Raw genomic sequence first — 26,190 nt, 5'->3', positions numbered from 1 at the left:
CCCCTCCCCCTCCCTCACCGCCGCTTCCCCGGCGCCCAGCCCGGGCCGCCGCTATGGGCGCGCCGCTGTCGCCGTAGGGCTGGCGCGGGGACCTCAGTCGGAGCGGCGGCGCAGCCTCCACAGCGGGCCGGGATGAGCGGGAGCGGCGCGGCCCCCGGCCCGGGCCCCGGCTCCTCCCCGGCAGCCTGCCGCTTCGCGCACTACTTCGTGCTGTGCGGGATCGACGCTGACAGCGGGCTGGAGCCGGACGAGCTGGCGGGTAAGGCCAGGCGGCGGGGCGGGGTGCGAGCGGGGTGCGGGCTCCACACAAAGTCGGCTCCCCCCCACACTCGCTGGTCCGCCTCTGCGACCCCGACCGACGCCCGGGCGGCGATTTAATGACATTGTTGTTTATTCCGCGCGCCGGCTCGGCGGGGGAGGCGGGACGCGGGGTTATTAATAACGGGCGCGGGGCGCGGGAGGCCCGAGGGCACCGCGTCCGTCCCGCGCCCGCTGTCGCCTGCGGAGGTGGCCGGTGAGTCACCGGGCGCGCGGGATGCCTCCCCGGCCCCCCTCCCCCCCCCCCCGCCCCGCCGCGGGGCCGTGAAGTTTGGCCCCGGCACGTGACTCGCCGGCGGCCTGGGGGGGAGGGGGAGGGGCTGGACCCCCTGTCACCGGCGCGGCGCGGCGCGGGCGGAGGCTGCTTGGACTTCATCCTGGACTGCTGTCGGGTGCGCCGTGCTCACCTGCCCCTCCCTCCCTTGTCCTTTGGGTTCGGCGATGACGGTCGAGTCACCCTTTGGAATCCTGGCGATTTGGCTGGTCACCCGGAGCCCACGGGGGCCTTTGGACCGGAGCCGGGGAACCCGTCCTGATGCTTTGTTGACAGCTGCCTGTACCGTTCTGAGTTGAAGTAGTTGCATATCCCCCCCCCCTCCCATCTACCCCTACATTTGAGAGTATCGGTGGGTCACTGCCTGGGATTTCCTGGGGGGACACTGGTCCCCCCTCTTGACTCGTGTGATGGCGCAATGCAGGGCTGAGCTTCCAGGGGACCGACGCTGGAAAGCTGACATTTAAGGGATGCTGGGGGACAGGGGCAGGGCACAGTGGGGAGGCCTGAGAGAAACGATTGGTTTCATTTTTCACCTCTTTCTGCGTTCTGCTTGTTCCAATGCATCCAAACCTTGATTTGTTATTATTTTTAAATGGGTGCCACAAGTGACATCGACCTCCTGAACTTTATCTCTGTCAGTGCTAACCACTTAGGTCATAGCCTTAGAGAACAGCTTCCTTTGGACATAGCATTCCTTATTGGTTATTTAAACCAGTGTGGATTTTCTCTCTTCCTGGGTGGGGGAAGGGAGAGGACTGGGAAGAATGTACAGTATTAAATAATCAACAATAGTAAACAAAACTGTTCAGCCTTAAAATACAGTTCCCGGCCATCCCACATCTTAGGTAGAGTAAGGATCTTTTGATTAAGTCAGCCTCAATAAAACGTTTTCAACAAAAACTAAGTAGTTGTAGTGTTCGTTTTTTTTTTTTTTTTCTTTTTTTGGAAAAGAAACATAGACTAACCAGGTTTTACTTTCCTGTATATGCAATTATGTAATCGTAAGAATTTAGGGGGAAAAAAGGTTTGTAGGTAGATTTGGAGAGAGTTCTCTTTTGGGACAGGTGAGAGAGGATTAGCTCTTTTTCTATGATCCTTCCCCTACCCCTCCTAAGTGCTCTACACTTTGTGGCACTGAGCTCATTTGCAGATTTCTATGGATGGTGATGAATAAAAGAGAAATGCTTGTAGTGACCTAGGTTTCTTCAGTGCAAATGGCTTAATAAAACTAAATAGTAGCCACACTCTGATGGCTCACTCCTGTAATCCTAGCTACACCAGAAGCTGAGATCTGAGGTTCTCAGTTCAAAGCCAGCTGGGGCAGGAAAATCCAAGAGATTCTTATCTCCTAATTAAGCACTAAAAGGCCTTCCAGAAGTGGAGAGGTGGCTCAGGTAGAGTGTCAGCCTTGAGAGGAAAAGCTAAGGGGCAGTGCCCCAGCCTGAGTTCAAGCCCTAGTACCAGCGTGCGCGCGCGCACACACACACACACACACACACACACACACACACACACACAAAACACACACACAAAACACAACAACAAAAAAACCTAAGCTGAGCACCTGTAGTTCACACCTGTAATACTAACTATTCAGGAGGTTGAGATTGCTGTTGAAAGTAAGCCTAAGTCCATGAGACTCCAATCTCCAATAAACTACTAAAGAGTTGTGGGGCCTGAACACTGTCCCTGAGCTCTTTGGCTCAAGGCAAGTGCTCGCACACACCACTTCTGGTTTTCTGGTAGTTAATTGAAGATAATTCTCACAGATTTTCCTGCCTGGGTTGGCTTTGAACTGCCATCCTCAGATCTCAGCCTCCTGGGTATCTAGTATTACAGGTGAGCCACCAGTGTCTAGCTAAGAAGATTTTTGGTGTACATTTAAAGACACACTGTTTTTCCTTTTGCAATAGTGTGTATGTGGTTGTTTGGTGTTTCTGCTTCTTGTGATAGTTGATGTATTTGGGTAATAATATTCTTTGGGTTTTTTTTTTTTTTTTTTTTTTTGTCGGTCGTGGGGCTTGAACTCTGGGCCTGGGAGCTGTCCCTCAGCTCTTCAGCTCAAGGCGAGCGCTCTACCACTTGAGCTACAGCGCCACTTCCGGTTTTCTGGTGGTTTATTGGAGATAGGAATCTCACGGTCTCTCCTGCCCGGGCTGGCTTTGAACCGCGATCCTCAGATCTCAGCCTCCTGATAGCTAGGATTACAGGCGTGAGCCACCAGCGCCCGGCTAATAATATTCTTTGTTAAGATTTCAGTATCATTCTTTCAATAAATAGTTGCTTGCTTGCTTACTTAAATTCTGGGCCTGGGCGGTGTCTCTCAGCTGTTTAGCTCAAAGCTACCACTTGAGCCACAGCACCACTTCCCATTTTTCCGGTGGTTAATTGGAAATAAGAGTCTCACGGATGTTCCTAACTAGGCTGGTTTTGAACTGTGATCCTCAGATCTCAGCCTCCTGAGTAGCTAGGGTTATAGGCATGAGCTACCAGTACCTGACTTCAACAAATAGTTTCCGAAGGCCTCTACTTGTGTTTTAGGCAGTAGGAACAGCTGTGAACAAAGCAATAAAAAAAATCTTTGCTATCATGGAGCTTACATCCTAGTATATGGCAATAATAAAGATATAGCCTGCCAGACGTTATAGCTTTAAAGAAAACAAATCCAGGAATGATGGGCATGGTAGTCCACACCTATAATAATCTTAATGCTTGGAAGGCAGAGACAGGAAGATCTGGAGTTTGAGGCCATCCTGGGCTATGTAGTGAAATTCTGTCTCAAAACAAGGTTAGAATAAAATTTAAAACACAGGGAAATGGGATTAGAAGAATCCTGAAGATTGGTGGTTTGGTAGAGTTGTGATATTATTTTATTTTATATTGATTCTGAGGATTATACTCAGGGTCTAGAATATATTAATCATATACACTGCCATACAGTGCTCTCACCTCCCAGCTGATGATCCTCTAGGAGAAGGTGACATTTGAGCAGAGATCCTGAAGGAAGTAAAGAAGCAAGTCATGTAGATTGTGTAAGCCCTAGGGAAACAGCATTAGTAGCAGTAAACAGCAAACACAAAGACCCTGATGAGATAGTGTGTCGTTTTCCCTAACAACAAGGAGACCAGTGTGGATGCTACTGAGGAAGGGGGGAGTGAAGGTAAGACTATAGAGGAATGGGTGGGAAGATTTTATAGGTGCAGAGATTGGGAACATTTGGCTATCCAGTCATATATATATATATATATATATATGTGTGTGTGTGTATATATATGTGTATATGTATATGTATATGTATGGTCCTAGAAATCATTTGGTATAGGGCTGGGATGTAGCTCAGTGGCAAAAGCATTTGCCACCGGGTGCCGGTGGCTCATGCCTGTAATCCTAGTTAACTCAGGAGGCTGAGATTTGAGGATTGCAGTTCAAAGCTTGCCCGGGCAGGAAAGTCTGTGAAACTCTTATCTCCAATAAACCAGCAGAAAACCGGAAGTGGTGCTGTAGCTCCAGTGGTAGAGCTGAAGAGCTGAGGGACAGCGCTCAGGCCCAGAGTTCAAGCCCCATGACTGACCAAAAAAAAAAAAAAAAAAAGCATTTGCCTAGCATGTGCAAATTTCTGGGTTCAATTCTCAGTACCAAAAAAAAAAAAAGTCATTTGATAACATGGCAGGATAGACATATTTCTTGGCACTCTTGGCTGCCTGTTGCTGGACTGCCTATATTGATATTGATAATTTTGTAAGGTACTTGAATGGCATTGTAAATATCCAGTGGCTCTTGACAGAAAAAAGGTTCTTCCCTGGCAGGGCCATACAGACAATTTTTAGGCTTTTACTATGAGAAGAGTACTGATAAGATCTGACGTTTTTTAATTTTTAAAGTTTTATTTATTCATTTTTGCTGGTCCTGGGGCTTGAATTCAGGGCCTGGGCCCTGGCTCAGCCTTTTTTACTCGAGGCTACCACTCTTTTCACTTGACTCACAGATCCACTTCCAGCTTTTTGGTAATTTATTGAAGATAAGAATCTCACAGGACTTTCCTGGGGAGGTGCTGGGGGATGGCTCTGAACTGATCCTCATCTCTCAGCCTCCTGAGTAGCTAGGATTCCAGGCATGGGCACCTGGACTGATGTACCATCTGAAAAGGTATCTGTAGTTATTCTATTGAGCATGTTAAGTGAAGGTTGAGGGTAGAAGAAGTCTGGTTAGGATTCTCTCCTTGAGAGGAGAGGATCGGGGAGAGATTCATAGGTGGAAATGGCTTGGTGACAGGCAGGAAAGAGTCAGATTCTATCTATGTATTGAAGATAAAACCCACAAGTGTTGTGGATGAATTGTATGAGTGTGTGCATTCTTTGAAAAAAATGATCAAAGATGACTCCCAAGATTTTTGTCCTGATCAATTATAAGCGTTTCTACTGGAAGAGGAAGACTAATAGAAAAGCAGGCTAGAGACTAGTTCAGTTTTAGAAATGTTAAGTTTGGGGTTGGAGGCATGGCTCAAGTGGTAGAGCACCAGCCAAAGAGTAAAAGCATCAGATACTGACTTTGAGCCCCAGTCTTGGACCAGAAACAATTTTGTCTGGGTTGCCAGTGGCTCACACCTATAATCCTAATTACTTCAGGAGATTGAGATCTGAGAATCTAGGTTCAAAGCAAGCCTGAGTGGGAAAAGTCCATGAGACTCTCATCTCCAATAAACTACCCAAAAAAGCTGAAAGTGGAGCTGTGGCTCAAGTGGTAGAGTGTTAACCTTGAGCAAAAAAAGCTCAAGGCTGAATACTGGTGGCTCATACCTGTAATTCTCACTATTGAGGAGACTAAGATCTGAGGATCGTGGTTTGAAGCCAGCCCAGGCAGAAAAGTCCTCATGACACTCTTCTCTCCAATTAACCACTCAAAACAAACCCAGAAGTGGAGCTATGGCTCAAAGTGGTAGGGGGATAGCCTTGAGCAAAAGAGTGCAGGATCAGCACCTAGGCCCTGAGTTCAAGCCCTGGGACTGGCAACACACCAAAAAAAAAGAAAAAAGAAAAAAGAAAAAAGTTAAGTTTGAAGTGTCTATTAGACTTTCAAATGGGGCAGGCATCTGTTTGCAGAGAGGTTCTGTGTGTGTGTGTGTGTGTGTGTGTGTGTGTGTGTGTGTGTGCATACACACTTTTTTTTTTGGTTGGTTGTGAGGTTTGAAATCAGGGCTTGAACATTGTCCCTGAGCTCTTTTTGCTCAAGTGTAGTACACAGCCATTTTGAACCATAGTGCCACTTTGTGTGTGTGTGTGTGTGTGTGTGTGTGTGTGTGCATACACACTTTTTTTTTTGGTTGGTTGTGAGGTTTGAAATCAGGGCTTGAACATTGTCCCTGAGCTCTTTTTGCTCAAGTGTAGTACACAGCCATTTTGAGCCATAGTGCCACTTTGGTTTTTGAGTGTTTAATTGGAGAGAAGAGTCTTACAGACTCTCCTGCCCAGGCTGGTTTTGAGTGGCGATCCTCAGATCTCAGCCCCCTGAGTAGCTAGGATTACAGGCATGAACTACCAGTGCCTGGCCTGTAAGTAGACATTTAAAGGGATAAAAATTGAATGAAATTTCTTTTTTGGGGGGTGGGGTCTGGTTGTGGGGCTTGAACTTTAGGCTTGGGTGCTGTCCCTCAGCTCTTCAGCTCAAGACTAGTGCTCTACCACTTGAGCCACAGCACCATTTCTGGCTTTTTTTTTCTGCTTATGTGGTGCTGAGGAATCGAACCCAGGGCCTCATGCATGCAAGGCAAGCACTCTACCACTGAGCCACCTTCCCAGCCCTGGATGAAATTTCTTTGTGAGTGAGTAGATAGAAAAGAGAGGAAACTACTGAGCTTCTGGGTATGCAGACATTCAGGAACTCTAGGTGGAGAGGATTAAGAGGAAACTGCCATCAAAATCAACAAAGGTGACCAACTGGGCACCAGTGGCTTATACTTGTAATTCAGGAGACTGAGACCTGGAGGATATGATTCAAGGCCAGCCAGGGCAGATGAGTTCTGGACACCTTCATCTCCAAAATAACCAGCAAAATGCTAGACTGGAAGTGTGGTTCAAGTGGTAGAGTACCAGCCATGAGTACGAAAGCCAAGCAAGAGCCTGAATACCCTGAGTTCAAGGCCCACTGCCAGCACACACATGTGTTCATGTGTGCACACAACGTATGCACACACCCAGTGTGGACAGTAGTTGAGAGGAAGAAAGGAGAAAGTTTTTCAGCTAATAATCTTGACTATTTAATTGAAGCTATATGTGTATCAGTTTTTTGTTACCATATCAAAATCCTCAAGGCTGGGTATTTAAAAAATATGCACTTTGTTTGTTTGTTTGTTTGTTTATTTAGGCCAGTTGTGGGGCCTGAACTCAGGCCTGGGTGCTGTCCCTCAGCTCTTCAGCTCAACCACTTGAGCCACAGCTCCACTTCTTTTTCTGTTTAGGTGGTGCTACGGAATCGAACCCAGGGCCTCATGCATGCAAGGCAAGCACTCTACCACTGAACTACCTTCCTAGCACCCCCCCCCCAAAAAAAGAAAAGAAATACAGTTTATTTAACTCATAGTTTTGGAGGTGAAGTGTCCAAGATCCAGATAATTCTGTCTGAATGGCCTCTAGTGGAAGCATAAAGGTATATGGCACCACAGTGGTGCTTGCAGAAGAGATGGCATGATGAGACAGGATGCCAGAGACACTTGGGGACCTAGTTTGCCCTTTGCATAACAACTTACTCTTTCAATAACTATCAGATCCCAGAGGACCACAATAATAATTCTTCTGAGGGCAGGTCCCCTAGTGACCTGATTACCTTCCATTAAAGATTCCACTGCTTCTCAACCTGGCCTCACAGGAGACTGATCTTCAGCCCATGCCACTTTCAGAGATACCCTCAAACTTTAGCTCATAGCACCGAGTCAGGCAAATTAGCCAGAAGATTGTTTCAGTTTTGTTGTGTTAATTTCAAAGTCATTGCTAGTTAGGAAATGATCTATTTTTATCCCACTGTATTTTATTTATTTTTAAAAATTTTAAAAATGGTACTGGGGTTTAAACTCTGTCTTTGTGCTTGCTAGAAAAGCCCTCTGCCACTTGAGCCATGCTCCCAGCACAGTATTACCTTGCCTCTTGAAGTTTTCATTGTCTTCTATTTAATTTAAAATTCTGCCAGTTGTTCTTCAGGATTTTTCATGTTGCTAGAATACATGCTCTTCAGGTGATAGGACATTGAAATAAAATTAAGGACATATGTCATGCCCAGTTAAGTAGACTGAGACCTTATGATAAATAAGTTATCAAGACTTTAGTGGTTTTTTGTTTTTTGTTTTTTTTGGTCAGTTGTGGGGCCTGAACTCTGGGCCTGGGTGCTGTCCCTCAGCTCTTCAGGTAGGTCACATTTCCAGCCTTAAAACACTCTTATCTCTAGTTAACTACCAAAAAACTGCAAGAAATGTGACTCAAGATTAGAGTCAGCCTTGAGCTAAAAAGTTAAAGGACAGTACCCTAGGCTGTGAGTTCAAGCTCCAATACTGGCATGCATGCAAATGCACACATGTGCACACACACACACACAAACATAAAGATGTTATTATCCCATAGCAACTAGTTTTTTGTTTTTTGTTTTTTTTTTTTTAATTACTGAGGATTGAACTCAGGGCCTTGTGCATTGCATCCTACTATTCACCTACTTTTTTTTTCCCCGGTTGTGGGGCTTAGACTCTGGGCCTGGGTGCTGTCCCTCACTCTTCAGCTCAAGGCTAGTGCTCTACCACTGAGCCACCTTCCCAGCCCCTTCCAGTTGAGCCACAACGCCAGTGGTTTATTGGTTTATTGGAGATGAGAATCTCCCAGATGTTCCTGCCCATGCTGGCTTTGAATCACTATCCTCAGATCTTAGCCTCTGGAGTTACTAGGATAATAGGCATGAGCCATCAGCGCCAGGGTAACTTTTTTTTTAATTTTTATTTTTTGGAGAGAGTTTCCTAATGTAGCCCAAGCTGACCTCCAATCTGAAATCCTCCCTCCTCAGTTTCTGGAGTGCTGGGGTGACAAGGATGTATCCTCATGCCTGTTTTAGTTTTTAAAATCTATTGTTAAAAATAAAAAGTTATAAGTCTGGCACACTGGTGACTCACACTTGGAATTTTAGCTACTCAAGAGGCTAGGATCTAACGATCTCTGTTGGAAGACACCTGGGGCAGGAAAATCCCCAAGACTCTTATCTCCAATTAACCAGCAAAAATCCATAAGTGGAGATGTGGATTAAGTGGTAGAACACCAGCCTTGAGCAAAAGAGCTAAAGGAGAGAATGTGATGCTTTGAGTTTAAGCCCCAGGACTGGCATACACACAGAAACACACTCATGCTCACACATGCATACAAGCCCTGTGATACCTAGCATAGCCTGTAATCATTTTGTTAACGTGGGACACACAAGGTAGAGAACTGAAACTCTAAATATCTGTGGAGGAAGTCAGCCTGGGCAGACAAATCTGAGGAGAAAGGGAGAGGAATATAGTACAGCTAAGTGCTGCTCATGCCTGTAATCCCGGCTACTCAGGAGGCTGAGATCTGAGGATTGTAGTTCAAATCCAGCCCAGGCAGGAAAGTCCTTGAGACTCTTATCTCCAATTAAACACCAGAAAACTGGAAGTAGGGCTGTGGCTCAAGTGGTAGAGGGTTCACCTTGAGCTGAAGAGCTGAGGGACAGCTCCCAGGCCCAGAGTTCAAGTCTCACAACCAACAAAAAAACAAAACAAAAACCCACAATAACAAAGCTGGGCACTGGTGGCTCACACCTGTAATCCTTACTGTTTAGGAGGTTGAGACCTGAGGATCACCTGCTAGGACAGGAAAGTCCCTGAAACTCTTATCTCTAATTAAGCACAAAAAAACCCAGAAGTGTTGCTGGTCGCCGGTGGCTCACTCCTGTAATCCTAGCTACTCAGGAGGCTGAGATCTGAGGATCACAGATCAAAGCCAGCCTGGGCAGAAAAGTCCGTGATACTCTTTTTTTTTTTTTTTTTTTAATTTTTTTTTGGGGGGGTCTGGTTGTAGGGCCTGAACTCTGGGCCTGGACGCTGTCCCTCAGCTCTTCAGCTCAAGGTTAGTGCTCTACCACTTGAGCCACAGGGCCACTTCTGGCTTTTTTCTTATGTGGTGCTGAGGAATCGAGCCCAGGGCCTCAGGCATGCAAGGCAAGGGCTCTACCACTGAGCCACCTTCCCAGCTCCAAATCTGTGGTACTCTTATCTCCAATAAACCACCAGAAAACTGGAATGGCGCTGTAGCTCAAGTGGTAGAGTGCTCGCTTTGAACTGAAGAGTGCAGGGACAGCGCCCAAGCCCAGAGTTCAAGCCCCAGGACTGAACAAAAAACAAAAAAAACAGGAGTGGAGCTGTGACTCAAGTAGAAGAATGCTAGTTTTGAGTACAAAAGCTTGGGGACAATACCCAGTCCCTGAGTATAAGTCCTAGGAACTGGGAGAAAAAAAAAGAAAACTTAATAACTAATGCTGATGAGGTTGTGGAGAGAAAGGGACCTTTATAAATTGTTAGTGGGAATGCAAATTAGTGCATCCACTATGGAAGTCAATATAGGTTGGTCTTCAACTTCGAATCCTGCCACCTTAATCTCTTTTTATTTTTATTTTTTATTTTTTTGCAGTTCTGGGGCTTGAACTCAGGGCCTGGGTACTGTACCTGAGCTTCTTTTGCTCAAGGCTAGCACTCTACCACTTGAGCCACAGTGCCCCTTCTGGCCTTTTCTGTGAATATGGTACCGAGGAATGGAACCCAGGGTTTCATGCATGCTAGGCAAGCACTATACCACTAAACCATATTCCCAGTCCAGCTCCCTCAATCTCTCTTTTTTTAGGTCCGGTCGTGGGCCTGAACTCTGGCCCTGGGTGCTGACCCTCAGCTCTTCAGCTCAAGGCTAGCGCTCTACCACTGAGCCACCTTCCCAGCCCCTCCCTCAATCTCTTGAGTGCTGAGATTATATATATGTGCCGCATACCTGGCCTGCTTTTGTTTATTTATTACTTATTTAGTGGCCTGAAAGCAGGGCTATTCTTAATTTCAGGGCTATTCTTAATTTCTTCACTTAATGCTGGTGCTCTACCACTTGAGTCACACTTCCACTTCCTGCTTTTTGATAGTTTCTTAGGAATAATCTCATGGACTTGTAGGGCTGGCTACAAATTTCCATCCTCAGTTCTCATCTTCCTGAATATCTAGGATTATAGACATGAGCCATTAGCACCCAACTGTTCGTTTATTTAGATGCTATGATCTGACTTTAGGCCTCACACATGCTATGCAAATGTTCTATGCCTGAATTACACTCCTAGCCCTCAAAGAATACTTACTAAGATATTTTTGTAGGTTCTAGTAGTGCAGGTCCATAATCACAACACTGAGAGGCTGAAGTAGGAGGCTTTGGTTGAGAAGCCTGGGTTATTTATTAAGACCTTGTGTCAAAAAAAGAATAAAGACTGTTGATGGATAATTGCTACACAAAAATACCACTTTCAACTTAAAAAAATTCTGCTTTTCTCACTGAGTTGTTTTGCCATCTTTTTTTTTCTTTTTCCCCTCTAGTACTGGGATTTGAACTCAGAGCCTCACTCTTATTCAGCCTGTTCTCTACCACTTGAGCCATGACTCCAGTAGGGCTTTTTAAAAATAGTTATTTTGGAGTCTTATGGACTTTTTCTTCTGGGCTAGCATTGAATCTCAAACCTCAGTCTTCTGGATCAGTGTCCTGAGTAGCTAGAATTATAGTCATGAGTACTGGTACCCAGCCTACTAACTTTCCTTGGCATCAATTGTTTCTTTTCCCTAAGTGAGTTTTTAGTTTCTAACTTATTAATTAATTTTTGTGCCAGTCCTGAGGCTTGAACTTAAGGCCTTTATGGCATCCCTGAGTTATTTTGCTAAAGGCTAGTGCTCTTATCACTTGAACCTCAGTTCTACTTCCGGCTTTTTAGTGCATAATTGGAAATAAGAGTCTCTTAGGCCTTTCTTATTTGGACTGGCTTTGAACCGAGATCCTCAGACCTCAGCCTTCTGAATTAGCTAGGAATGAGCCATTGGTGCCTGTGTTTTCTTTTTTCTTTTCCCCTCTTCCCCCCGCCCCCCCCCCCCCGTCTGTCTGTCTGTCTGTCTGTCTGTCTGTCTCTTTCTCTCTGTGTCTGTCCGTCTCATCTTTTTTTCTTCTTCTTCTGCTGCTGCTGCTGCTGCCGCTATCATGGGAGCTTGAACTCAAGGCTAACACTACCATTTGAGCCGTAGCTCCACTTCAGCTTTTTTTTGGTTGTTAATTGGGGATAAGAATTTACTGCCTGTTGGGCTGGGAAGGTGGCTCAGTGGTAGAGCGCTTGCCTTGCATGCCTGAGGCCCTGGGGTGATTCCTCAGCACCACATAAGCAAAAAGAAAAAAAGCCAGAAGTGGCGCTGTGGCTCAAGTGGTAGAGCGCTAGCCTTGAGCTGAACAGCTGAGGGACAGCGCCCAGGCCCAGAGTTCAGGGCCCACGACTGGACCCCCCCCCCCCCCAAAAAAAAAAAATTTGCTGCCTGAGCTGGTTTGGAGCTGTGATCCTCAGATCTCAGCCTCCTGAGAAGCTGGGATTACAGGCATAAGCCATTAGCACCTGAGAGTAATCTTGTATTTTTGCTATAAAATTGTGTACATTACTGGTGCAAAAAGCTAAAAAAGCTAACTTAAAGTTTTAAAAATACATGCTTTTTTTTTTTTTTTTGATTGGTCATAGGGCTTGAACTCTGGGCTTGGGCAATGTCCCGTAGCTCATCATCTCTTCAGCTCAAGGCTAATGCTCTACCAGCACCTAGCCAAATATATGCATTATTAAGTCAGAAGTAACCTCAGGAAATGACCTATATATACTATGAAGCTAAGAAGATCACTAACATTTATCAAGTGTGATCTTTGGCCATTGATTTATAAACATATTATTTGATTCTCCCACTCACTTGGAAGTCTTTTGTGTGTCACTTCATTTGACACACAAGGAGACAAAGGTTTCGTAAGTTGTTGCCCAGGGTCATCTGGACAGTAAAGGCTTCCCAGTCTGAGAATGTGTTTCTCAATGCTTAACTCTAATCTAGATTGTTTCTAGATACATTATTTTTTTCTCAAATTACAAAATATGGGTGATTTGGAAACTAACCTACAGGGTACAATAAAAATGAGATGAATTATAACTTGAGGATAATAGTCTTTTAAGTTCAACTCTAGCTGTGTTGACTGAAGTGCTGAATCCTTAAACATAGCTTATGGACCTGTATATATATTGAACTATAAAGCTTAGTTTAAAGAGATTTTGTTTGAAGAGGCTTGTCAGTAGTCTGTTTTCTAGATTCCAGATGATTTCTGTTGAAAATTCATCTGTTTTACATACTTTTCACCTGCCCATCCTTGAATTCAGATTTCTGCTTTGAAGACCATGTAGTTTGTCTACCTCTCCCCATCCATCCCCTTTCTAGTACAACAGTCTGTTCTGTCATTTATTTAACACAGTAGTGTGGAATCAATATAGAAATTTAAGTTTTTCGTAGTCTAATTTGTACAATTTAACATAAGATTGCTCATGAGCTTTGTACTTTCTGTTCCCTAATCCTTTCTTCAATATCATCTTTATTTTCATCTTTGTGAAACCACTTCCTTTTTTTTTTTTTTTTTGGCGGTCCTGGGGCTTGAACTCTGGGCCTGGGCGCTGTCCCTGTGCTCTTCAGCTCAAGGCGAGTGCTCTACCGCTTGAGCCACAGTGCCACTTCTGGTTTTCTAGTGGTTTATAGAAGATAAGAGTCTCAGGGACTTTCCTGCCTGGGCTGGCTATGAACCGTGATCCTCAGATCTCAGTCTCCTGAGTAGCTAGGATTACAGGTGTGAGCCACCAGTGCCCGGCTATGTTCCCTTTTTTTTTTTTTCTTTCTTTTAATTCTTCTTGTATAAAAACTTGTGGTTCTTTGGGCAAAAAATTCCAATGCCAGTAAATCTTCTAGCAGTCCATCGCCTTAACCACTCTGCCACCTCGTCTACACCATCCAGTAAATCTTCTAATGCCAATCTATATCCTTTATCGCAAGCAGAAGGGATTAATACTAATAAAGGGATTAAGGGATTAATACTCTTTCTTTCTCTTTCTCCCTTTCTTTCTCTCTTTCTTTCTTTCTCTCTTTTTCTTTCTTTCCCTCTCCCTTCCTTCCTTCCTTCCTTCCTTCCTTCCTTCCTTCCTTCCTTCCTTCCTTTCTTTTCTTTCTTTCTTTCTTTCTTTCTTTCTTTCTTTCTTTCTTTCTTTCTTTCTCTCTCTCTCTCTCTTTTCCTGCCTGCCTTCCTTCCTTCCCTCCCTCCCTCCCTCCCTCCCTCCCTCTCTTTCCTTCCTTCCTTCCTTTCTTTCTTTCTTTCTTTCTTTCTTTCTTTCTTTCTTTCTTTCTTTCTTTCTTTCTTTCTTTCTTTCTTTCTTTCTTTCTTTCTTTCTTTCTTTCTTTCTTTCTTTTTCTTTCTATCAGTTGTGGAGCTTGAACTCTGGGCCTGGGTGCTGTCCCACAGCTATTCACTCAAGGCTAGCTTTCTACCACTTTAGCCACAGCACCACTTCTGGTTTTCTGATGATTTATTGGAGATAAGAGTCTCCTGCCCAGCCTGGCTTTGAACAGTGATCCTCAGATCTCAGCTCCTTAGTAGCTAGGATTATAAGCTTGAGCCAACAGCGCCTGGCTTCAAATTGTCTATTTCTTTTTTTTTTTTTTTTGGGTCCGGTCGTGAGGCCTGAACTCTGGGCCTGGGCGCTGTCCCTCAGCTCTTCAGCTCAAGACTACCACTTGAGCCACAGCACCACTTCCGGCTTTTTTCTTTTTGCTTATGTGGTGCTGACGAATCAAACCCAGGGCATGCATGCAAGGCAAGCTCTCTACCACTGAGCCATCTTCCCAGCTCCATACTGTCTATTTCTAACATTTTATTTTCTTACCTTTCCCTTCTTTTTTAGTCCTTTGAAACATCAGGGACACTATGCTAAAATAATATTCTTCCTATATATTGAATTTCTATCTTTTTTTTCTTTTCTTTTTATATAGATTAGGACCAAAAGAGCAAAGAGGCATTGTTTCCTTGACCAACTGGGATTTTTTGGAGGGTGGTATAGTGGGGAGCAGGTGGGCCTCACTTGTGTTGTGTGGGGTGCTGGGAATGGAACACATGGCTACGGAGAGGCCAAGCCCCACATATTCTTTCTTAGGTAGTTCCTAGACATGGAAGTTTTGTTGTTTTTTTTGGGTGAAAATCAGCACTGGCCTATCAGCTGTCATTCCATGGGAACAAAGTCCAATCAGTAGGAATTTAGACTATTATAGATTTAAGCTAATGTATGATTCACCTTTAGAATCACAGTGCATTATTTTCCAGATTCATTTATCTTCAATTTAACCTTAACTTTTAAGGAAATTTAAATGCCTGGGATAACAAGATAACAGATTGTTTAAAAATTTTTCCATCTCCTGTCTCAAGTCTATTCTTTTTCTTAGTAAGTAAACTTTTGTCTGGATCTCAACCTTGGCTCAACTCCAGGGATATGAGCTTTGATACTTCATTTGTTTTGTGCTATTGTTCACAAGAACAATGACGGTGATTTCACAGTTCATTATAACATAGACATTGGTGCTGTGAGGTGAGGATGCCAAGTTTGGTTATTTTGTTTGGTGGATCTCACTCCTGTCTGGCAGTGCTTGTTTTTCATTGGCAGCCCTAGCTACAATCAAATTTTAATGAAGTACATGAAAGCTATGTGTGCCAGCATGCCCATTCTTCACAGTGCCCTGAACCATTTGGAAGAAGCTATCTTGTCCTCAGAGAAAGGAACAAATGGAAGAAGAATTCAAATGGGTGTATGGTAGAAGTTGGTAACACAAAGTTGACATTTAGAGGACAGAACTTTGTGCTGATATAGCTAGATGAATACCCTGGCCCTGGAGCCCCCATATTTAATTGCTGATTGGAGAAGCCAGAGTCTCCTACACAAATGTCTAGACTACTTGCTGGAAGTTCAACAAAGTTATTCACTATTTCCTGGAATGAGAACTCTAAGCTGGAGTGAAACTGTGTCATTTTCAGTAGCTATAAGGCCAGGAAGTAAGCATGCCCTGGTGATTCATTAGGGGCCAGAGGTCTTGATGTGAGATGTTGGTTGACATGTATGCATTTAGTATTTCTTTCTGTACCTTATTGAACTATACAGCTAATGAAATCTGTTGACAGCTTTTATCTGAAAGTCTTTCAAGAAGTCTTATGTATGTGTGAGATTGTTTTTCAAATGTAGGAGAAAATAAACTTAAATTGCTTACTTTTCAAAATGAATTATTTTTATTAGTGGATTTCATTGTTAAAAATGAATTCTTAATATTCCAATTTGTCTTGACACTTGAAGGAAAATGGAAATAGCTCTATTATTTTAGTTACCCCAAACTGAATGGCTTTTGAATACCTCTGAAATAGTGACAAGCTATTTTCCCTTTAGGGTGGGAACTGCTTTCCACCCTGTTCCCTAACCTTTGTCTTTTGACCTTGCTGCTTTGTTGAGATTATGGGCCATTGAGTTTCTCTCTAGCTGGTTTAGATTTCTTTATACCACAACCTAAAGCTTTAAGCTTCCTTAAAACATATTTTTAGAATTAAAGAGAACACTCAAAGTTAACTATGAGCATGAGATTTGTAAATATCTTTTCTCTCAAAAGCTTTTCTTAATGTATTTCTGTCCAAAATATCTAACTATATTTTCTAATAGTAACTTGTTTAATGAGTGTGTCTAAGTATGCTCCTTCCCTGTATTGGGAGTAAAACATTCTTGCAAAGTTTCACAAAGAAATTTGCTTATTTAGGGAGGAGCTAAAACTTAAGAGACTTTTAGCTTTAGGGAGCCCAAGAGACTTTGTTGTTACTAATCCCTATTGTCTCTTGGGTGTGTGAAGTTACAGGTATTCAAGGGGTGTTCTGCTTGAGCAGCAGACTTTTTCAAGGAAAATTGTGCTTTAACCATTATAATAAACAAGCTGACATTTTATAGATACTTTATCAGATATGTAATATAGAGTAGGAAAAAAAGCAGGAACAGACAAAAAGAAATGAACTCATTTAGTTTTGTTAGTAGCCACAAAGGTTTGTGTTTTTTGTTTCTTTTTTGGTCGGTTGTGGGGCTTGAACTCTGGCCTGAGCACTGTTCCTCAGCTCTTCAGTTCAAGGCTACCGCTCTACCACTTGAGCCACAACACCACTTCCATTTTTCTGATGGTTTATGGGAGATAAGAGTCTCATGGACTTTCCTGCCTGGGCTGGCTTTGAACCATGATCCTCAGATCTCAGCCTCCTTAGTAGCTAGGATTGTAGGCATGAGCCATTAGTGCCCAGCTTGTTGTTGTTGTTGTTGTTTTTACCAGTCCTGGTGCTTAAATTCAGGGCCTGGGCACTGCCCCTTACCTGCTTTTGCTCATATTCTACCACTTGAGCCACTTCCGCCTTTTTCTGTCTATGTGGTACTGAGGAATCAAACCTAGGGCTTCATGAGTGGTAGGCAAGTACTCTACCACTCAGCTCCCCCCCTCCCCCTTTTTGTGGATTTTTTTTTTTTTTTTTTTGGAGGGAGGAGAATAAAGTTAGTGACAAAGTAAGGGTGGGAGTATTTCTACATGTGTGTGGGGGCGCTCACGCATTGTGTTCCGGAGCTCAGGGTGTGGATACTGTTCCTGAAACTTTTTGCTCAAGGCTAGTGGTCTGCCACTTGAGCTATAGTGCCACTTCAAACTTTATAGTTGTTAATTGGAGTTTGGACTTTCCTGCCTGGACTGACTTTGAACTCAGCTTCCTGAACGGGATCATAGGGATGTGCCACTAGCACCTGGCTGTATGTTTAAATTAATGTAGAAACTAAATTCCCTAACAGTGTAAGGTCCTGAGTTCAATCCTTAGTACTGCCAAAATGTGGCATGCCCACATACACTTAGTTTTAAAATTGTAGAGTGCTTGCCTTGCATGCATGAGGCTCTGGGTTCAATTCTTCAGCACCACATAAGCAGAAAATGCCGGAAGTGGCACTGTGGCTCAAGGTAGAGTGCTAGCCTTGAGCTGAAGAGCTAAGGGACAGTGCCCAGGCCCAGAGTTCAGGCCCTATGACCGACCAAAAAAAAAAAAAAATTCTGGTCATTAACCACATGACAAAGAGACTACTTTGTTGAGGTTAAATGACAGTAATAATCCAAGAAACCCAGTAAGGTTTTTTTTTGTTTGTTTCTTTGTTGTTGTTGTTTTTTTTTTGTCTAAGCCATTGCCACTGATTTAGTATATGAAATCTGTATATAGCCCAATAAATAAAATCCAGTTGTTGAAAAAGTAATGGATAAGCCTTGCGTGGTGGTACACAAATGTGATCCTAGCGCTCAGGAGGCTGAGGCAGAATTGAGTGGTTGAGGCCAGTCTGGGTTCCATAGTGATACCCTTTCTTAAGCAAAACAAATTGGGCAGTGGTGGCTCATGTCTGTTATAGTAGCTACTCAGGAGGATGAGATCTGAGGATCAATGTTCAAAGCGAGCCTGGGCAAGAAAGTCCATGATACTCTGTATCTTCAATTAGCCACCAAAAAGAAATGGAGGTGTGACTTAAGTGGTAGAGTGCTAGCCTTCAGCAAAAAAGCTTTGGACTATGTCTAGACCCTGAATTCAAGCCTCGGTACCAGCAGGTGTGACACACACACACACACACACACACACACACGGTACCAGCGGGTGTGACACACACACACACACACACACACACACACGTACCCTGCCTTCCCCCAACAAAACAAAAAAACCAAACTCAAAACTTGTGGTTCTATGTTAAAGAGGAACTAGGAAAAGCAGGAATTTGGCTGTTTCGTATGATCCAACAAAAGCCTCTTTGGAGGGTATATTTTGCATGGGACTCCAGCTTTATTTCACTGTAGCCCTTTAGGCACTATCTTTGGGGTTTGCTGCTCTCAAGGACACAAAATGGTGGCAGGAGGTCAGGGTTCACATTGGCACACCTTCCCCAGAAGAGATTTAACTTTTCCTCCTCCCTCCTTGACTCCTTTGCTATGATTAGATCATTTTGGGTCAAAATTTGTTAGGCCCAATGTGTCATATAAGATGGAATTAATCTAATGCAAACAGATTAGCATTGCATAAAAGACTAGAGGGGCAGTTTCATATTGGAGAGGGAGAAGAGTAGCTGATGAGAAGGAAGCGATTTTGATAATCCCTGCTAGACTGTGAAGAGGGCTTGCACTGAAGGATAGAAAAGAACCCTTGAGCTAGGCACCGGTGGCTCATGTCTGTAATACTAGCTACTCAGGAGGCTGAGATCTGAGGATCACAGTTCAAAGCCAGCTCAGACAGGAAAGTCCATGAGACTCTTACCTTAGAAAACAGGAAGTGGCCCTGTGGCTCAAGTGGTAGAGCACTTGTCTTGATCTGAAGAGCTGAGGGACAGTGCCCAGGCCCCACGATGGACAAAAAACAACAACAAAACAACTCTGAACAGGGAAGGCTTGCTCAAAACTATGCTTGGAGAATATCAATCTGGATGAAAGATGTTGAATGGAATTAACTGAGAAGATTTGAAGTGGGGAAACCAAATAGGAAGCTATTTCTAAGGCAAGTTAGAGAGGAAGGGTCAAGGTTAAGATAGTAGCAATAGAAGTAGGGAAGATGGAGATGGATGGAAGAGATAGGACAGATGCAAGTTAGTTTGGCTCTTGTATGTTGGGTTAATGGAGACAGGCTGCATAATAAGATCCAGGTAACAAACATGGTGGCATGCATTTGTACAAAGAAGGAACAGAGGGTAGGTATGAGGTCAGTTACGAATTTGTGAACTTGTGATAACAATAGTATTAGTGTAGCTACACACATAACACACACATTTGTTTGAGGTCACGGTCTGGGCACTGTCCTTGAGCTCTTTTGCTCAAGGCTAGCTCTCTACCAACTTTGAGCCACACAACTTTCTGGTGGTTTATTGGTGATAAGAGTCTCACAGACTTTCCTGCTGGGGCTTCAAACCCCTATCCTCAGATCTCAGATTCCTGAATACCTATGATTATAGGTGTGAGCCACCAGTGCTTGGCTAGTGTAGCTTTATAATCTTTTATTGCAGGGAGAATTCACTTTCTCCACACCTTGTCTTGATTGTAGTTACCAGTATTAATGAATGTGTATATCTGCAAACAAGTGATAGAGCTAGAAATTGAATTCAAGGCTTTAGGCCTAGATTGACTCCCTCCCTCCCTCCCTCCCTCCCTCCCTCCCTCCCTCCCTCCCTCCCTTCCTTCCTTCCTTCCTTTCTGTTGGTTGTGAAGCTTGAACTCTGGGCCTGGGACCTGTCCCTCAGCTCTTCAGCTCAAGGCTAGCGCTCTACCAGTTGAGCCATAGCACCATTTCCAGCTTTTTCTGCTTATGTGGTGCTGAGGAATTGAACCCAGGGCCTTATGCATGCATAAGCCATTTTCCCAGTCCCTAGGCCTAGGTTTCTTTGTGTTCTCCATTGTAACGCCTACCTGTTTATAGACTAACTCACTCATTTTTATCTTTTTTTGCCCCTCCTATTTTGTTAAGGGAACCCAGTTTTCATGCATATTCATTTAAATCTTTTAAAAACTAGTATAATAAGGGAGATAACATTGACCCTTCCCCAGAGTATACCTGAGATTACTTTTTTTTTTTTTTTGGTTGTGGGCTTAAGCTTTGAGCCTGGGCACTGTCCCTGAGCTGTTTCCCTCAAGACTAGTGCTCTACCACTTGGAGCCACAGCACCACTTTCTGTTTTCCAGTGAAAAGGAGATAAGGATCCGATGAACTTTCTTGCCCAGGCTGGCTTTGAACCTCAATCCTCAGATCTCAGCTTCCTGGGTAGCTAGGATTACAGGTGAAAGCCACCAGCTCCTAGCTGAGATTACTTTTGAGTTACAAAGATATGGGTAAATAATTTATCTAGTTTCGGGCTGGGAAGGTGGCTCAGTGGTAGAGCACTTGCCTTGCATGCCTGAGGTCCTTGGTTCGATTCCTCAGCACCACATAAGCAAAAAAGAAAAAAGCCAAGCCGGGCGCCGGTGGCTCACGCCTGTAATCCTAGCTACTCAGGAGGCTGAGATCTGAGGATGGCGGTTCAAAGCCAGCCCGGGCAGGAGAGGCCATGAGACTCCTATCTCCAATAAACCACCAGAAAACCGGAAGTGGCGCTGTAGCTCAAGTGGTAGAGCGCTCGCCTTGAGCTGAAGAGCTGAGGGACAGCACCCAGGCCCAGAGTTCAAGCCCCACAACCGCCAAAAAAAAAAAAAAAAAAAAAGAAAAAAGCCAGAGGTGGCACTGTGGCTCAAGTGGTAGAGCGCTAGCCTTGAGCTGAAGAGCTGAGGGACAATGCCCAGGCCCAGAGTTCAGGCCCACGACCGTACCCAAAAAATAAATAAATAAAATAATTTATCTAGTTTCGTTTTGCTTTGCAAAGCTTCAGTTTTTGATTAAAGCTCACGGTTGTTTTTCTGGGAGGGTTTAGAATGCATTTGGTATTCATCTATATTTGATAAGTCAGTGAACTGTGTTGTTTAATATTTTGGGGTTTATGTAAAGATAGATAAATAGGTAGGTAGGTAGATGTACATATACATATATGTATATCATGAATGTTGTCTGAAGATATTTGTGCTGGGTTCTGACCATTCCTACATAGAATTTTCAGGTCATCTAGAATTGCTCTAGAAGAATGCATACAAGTTACCTGTGTGGAAGAATCTCATGTTGAAATACCTGCCATCCCAGTGATGTGGGTAATGGAAATAGAAGGATCTAGTCCAGACTCAACCAGGGCAAAAACTATCTGAAAAAAACCACAAAAACACTAATAATCATTGAAGGTATTGCTCATGTGGTAGAGTTACCTGGAATGGGAGTCATGGCTCTAGTGATAGATAAGATGTAAAAGAAAATAAAGAGCAAAAATGAAGCTAGAGCCTTGTCTCTGTGGTAGAGCATCTTGTCTAGTAGGTGGGAGTTAAAACTCTAGTATAAAACAAAATAAAACCCCAAAAGCCCTGAAAACAAATACCTACAAAGAAGGAAGGAAAGAAGGGAGAAGAAATGGAGGGGGGGAGGGAAAGGAGGGAGAGACCATCTGCTATTGGATGTTAGCATAGGTAGAGCGTTTACTATGGAGTTTAGTTTGTCAGTCATGGGGGCTGGGCACTGTCCCTCAGCTCTTCAGCTCAACTCGGGCACTTTACCTCTTAAGCCACAGCGCCACATACGGTTTTCTGGTGATTTATTGGAGATAAGAATTTCATGGACTTTCCTGCCTGGGCTGGCTTTGAACTGTGATCCTCAGATTTCAGCTTCCTGAGTAGGTAGGATTTACAGGCATGAGCCACTGGTGCCTGGCTTATCTATTATTTTTAAATTTTTAAATATTTTAAAATGCTTGACACAATAATGTGATGTGAATCTCATAAGATACAAAGATTTGCTAAAAAAAAAAAAAATCACCCAAAACAACATATACTGTGTGATGATGTCAGAATGAACCCCTCCTTGGGTCAGCTAATTATGCTAATAAATACTGAAGCTGGGACTATTGGCTCATGTTTATAATCCTAGCAACTCAGGCAGCTGAGATTTGAGGACTGCTGTTCAAAGCCAGCCTGGTCAAGAATCTCCAGTTAATCACAGGAAAAGCTGGAAATGGTGCTGTGGCTCAAGTGGTATAGTGCTAACCTTGAGCAAAAGGAGCTCAGGGACAGACCCCGGCCCAGAGTATAAGCCCCAGGACCAGCAAAAGAAAAACAAAAACAAAAAGCAAGGAATAAACAGTACAAAACAAAATCACATCCCTGTCTTTAGTTATCTAGGACAGTCTTTCAGATTGTAATTACATTTTTTTTCTTCTTGTCTGTACTGAGGTTTGAACTCAGAGATTCATGCTATTACTTGACCTTTTTAGTCAAGGCTGGTGCTAACTTTTGTTGTTGGTGGTGGTTCATTGGAAATAAAAGTCTCACAGACTTTTTTTTTTTTTTTGCATAGACTGGATCCTGGGAGCGCATCCTCCCAAGTAGTTAAGATTACAGGCATGAGCTACCAGTGCCTACAAATTGCCACATTCCTTTTGATACTTCCAGAGGTATATTCTTTTGGGTACTCTGACATGGTTCTTACTTTCTTACTCTTTTTTTTTTTTTTTTGGGTCCGGTCGTGGGGCCTGAACTTTGGGCCTGGGCGCTGTCCCTCAGCTCTTCAGCTCAAGGCTAGCTCTCTACCACTTGAGCCACAGTGCCACTTCCGGCTTTTTTCTTATGTGCTGCTGAGGAATCAAACCCAGGGCCTCGAGCATGCAAGGCAAGTGCTCTACCACTGAGCCACCTTCCCAGCCCACTTTCTTACTCTTAACTTTAAAGTTGAATATATGTTTCTGTTACGTATATATTCAAACCCATGGCCTACTCTAGTTCACTATCATTGAACTAAATTCTCAGCCTGTTCTTTTTTCGTTTTTTAAACTTCATTTGCTATGGTAACAATAATAAAAAAAAAGATCATTGTATATTTTATGTGTATAGCTGCTTTGCAGTTGGCATTCATATTTAGAGATGTTAAGTGAGTCCCCAAAATTTGCACTTTGAGTAGTTTCTCGAAGCAGTACAATTCCTTTCTAGTACTGGGACCATCTCAGAGAGCTCACTTCTCTCCTCTGTAGAGTATCCATTCCTCTTTAATCTGATGAAAAGCAGGGCTTTAGTACTTAATAGGAAAAATAACAAACATGTGTTTCCTATATTCTACATGAAAACAGGAACAATTTTGGGCCTTTTATATAAGATATTACAGATGTTATGATTACAGTAATAGCTTATCTCAGATAATTGGCCCAAGGCACTTACTTACATGAACAATGTAAGCATAAAGAACCCATTCTATTTAGTCCTTTCTTTTAATAGATAGTTAAAACGTCATCCACATGTTGCAGTAATTTATTTATTTATTTATTTTTGTCATTAGGCTTGAACTCTGGGCCTAGATGCTGTCTCTCAGCTCTTCAGCTCAAAGCTAGCATTCTATCACTTGTGCCACCGTGCCACTTCCAGTTTTCTGGTGGTTTATTGGAGATAAGAGTGCCACGGACTTTCCTGCCTGGGCGATCCTCAGATCTCAGCCTCCTGAGTAGCTAGGTTACAGGTGTGAGCCACCAATGCCCAGCATATGTTTTTCTTTAAAAACCAACAAATGGGCTGGGAATGTGGCTCAGTGGTGGAGTGCTTATCTAGCATGCATGAAGACTGGGTTCCATTGCTCAGTACCACCTAAACAGAAAAAGGCAGAAGTTGGTGCTGTGGCTCAAGTGGTAGAGTGCTTGAGCCAAAGAAGCTCAGAGACAGTGCGTAGGCCCTGAGTTCAAGCCCCAGCACTGGCAAAAATAAAAACCAACAAACATTTTATTTTCTAAAACAACATAGAGTGTATTTCCCCTTTCTTTGGTAAGATTTAGTCCTACAAACCATATTGTATCAACGACTTTATAGGACCTTACTGCACTATATAATATGGAAGTTTTTTTGTTGTTGTTGGTCATGAGGCTTGAACTAGGCTTGGGCACTATCCCTCAGCTCTTCAGCACAAGGCGAGCGCTCTACCGCTTGAGCCACAACACCGTTTCCAGTTTCCTAGTGGTTTATTGAGATAAGAGTCTCATGGAATTTCTTGCCCGGGCTGGCTTTGAACTGCAATCCTCAGATCTCAGCCTCCTGAGTAGTTAGGATGACAGGCATGAGCCACTGGCCCCTGGCTTGGCCTCATTCTTTATTTGAAAGAAATAATGTGGGGCTGAGAATGTGACTTAGTTGGTAGAATGCTTGTCTGGCATGCATGAAAACCCTGAGTTTGATTCCTTAGTACCACACAAACAGAAAAAGCTGGAAGTGGCACCGTGATTCAAGTGGTAGAATGCTAGCCTTGAGCAAAAGAAGCTCAGGGACAGTGCCCAGGCTCTGAGTTCAAATCCCAGGACTGTCAAAAAGAAAAAAGAAATAATGTGTGATCTTGCATGCCTGTAGTCCCAGCTCTTGTTGAGTCAGGAGGACGGTAAATTGGAGGCCAGTATGGGCTCTCTAGTGAGACCCTGTCTCAAAGAAAACAAAAGATGTAATACAGGTCAACTATTTTAAAGTTTGCAACACAGCAGAATTTATGATCGTAAGTTCTGATGTCAGACTGCTTTGGACAAGTTTGTTGTTGTTTTTGGTTTGCCAGAATTGGGACTTGAACACAGAGCCTAGGCCACTGTCTCTTAGCTTGTTTTTTTTTTTTTTTCCCCACTCAAGGCTGGCTCTTTACCTTTTGAGCTACACCTCCACCTCTGGCTCTTGAATAGTCAATTGGATGTAACAGTCTCAAGGCTTTTCTACTCAGTAGGAGTCCTCAGATCTCAGCCTCCGAGTAGTTAGGTCTACAGGCGTGAGCCACAGGGTTCCTGGCTCAAATTCTTTTTATATTTTATCTTATTTTATTTGTATTGTCAGTGGTGGGGCTTGAACTCTGGGCCTGGGCACTGTCCCTGGGCTCTTCAGCTCAAGGCTAGCACTCTACCACTTGAGCCAGAGTGCCACCACCTTTTATCTTTTGTAAATAGTTTTCTATTTATCTATTATTAAGTAACCTCTTTTTCCTGGGATTGTGTTCAATGCTTTCTAAACTTAGAACAGTGGGTAGCACATAGTAAATGCTCATTTATTTTTGTCAGAACTAGAGAGTAGGAGTAAAGTCAGCTGGTTTTGCATGTGCAGTAGTGACAGACAGGCTGCAAAGGTAGGCAGAGACCATTGTTCTCTGGGAGGGATGAACTTTTCCTTCTGGCTGCTAAGCTGAGTTGATTTGTATTTATTCTCTTGCTAATCCTTTAGTGCTTATTTTAAACTTCTTTGTTAAAAAAATAGTTGGGCTTTCATAGCACTTCTTTGTCCATTTTTTGCATTGCTCGCATCACCTGGATTCTTCTGTTTCACATTCAGTAGATCTGGGCACACAGGTGCTCTTTTCTGTTCCTTCTTAATGGTTCCACTTGAAGAAGTGATGGTGGCATTGCTCTTTAAAGAAGAAAAGATAAGAGAAGGATGGTAGTGGAATGTGATTAAACAGGGCTTGATAAATTATGTAAGGGACCATTTGGTTTTGTTCAGAAATTTAGTTGTCAGCCAGCTGCAAGTGAACCCATCTGGCATACTTTGTCATTATTCTTCTGAAATATTCATGGGCTCCAACAGTCCCTGCCTTGTTTCACTTAGATCCTGTGAACTGTCTCCGCTTGCTAGCCCATCCCATGTGGAGCTGCAGCGGGTTGCCCTGGTTTGTTTCTGTGTTATAAGGGTGTCATTGGTATAGACATGCAGGGAAAACTGACTGCTCAAATTCTCCTGCAATATAAGCTGTTGAGCAAAGTAAATAATGTAGGGAAGAGAAAACTGATAAAGTAATCACCATAGTTTGTGCTGTACGGTGCTTTTCACATGGTACTTCAAA

The 26,190-nt window shown here is 43.5% G+C and overlaps 1 protein-coding gene across 2 annotated transcripts in view; it reads left to right on the top strand.

The window, feature by feature from the left end:
- Dennd5b (DENN domain containing 5B) overlaps positions 1 to 26,190 on the top strand; it is a 176,455-nt gene continuing 150,265 nt past the window's right edge. For both annotated transcript variants that reach the window (XM_070038400.1, XM_070038392.1), the window contains exon 1: positions 1 to 259. In XM_070038400.1, the coding sequence (XP_069894501.1) occupies positions 133 to 259 (127 nt within the window). In that variant the 5' untranslated portion in view covers positions 1 to 132. The remainder of the gene's footprint in view (positions 260 to 26,190) is intronic.

This window comes from Dipodomys merriami, unplaced genomic scaffold (genome assembly GCF_024711535.1).
Source record: "Dipodomys merriami isolate MVZ:Mamm:240054 unplaced genomic scaffold, mDipMer1.0.p SCAF_10, whole genome shotgun sequence".
In the NCBI taxonomy this organism is placed as follows: Eukaryota; Metazoa; Chordata; class Mammalia; order Rodentia; family Heteromyidae; genus Dipodomys; species Dipodomys merriami.
This window is presented reverse-complemented; position numbering and strand designations above follow the sequence as displayed.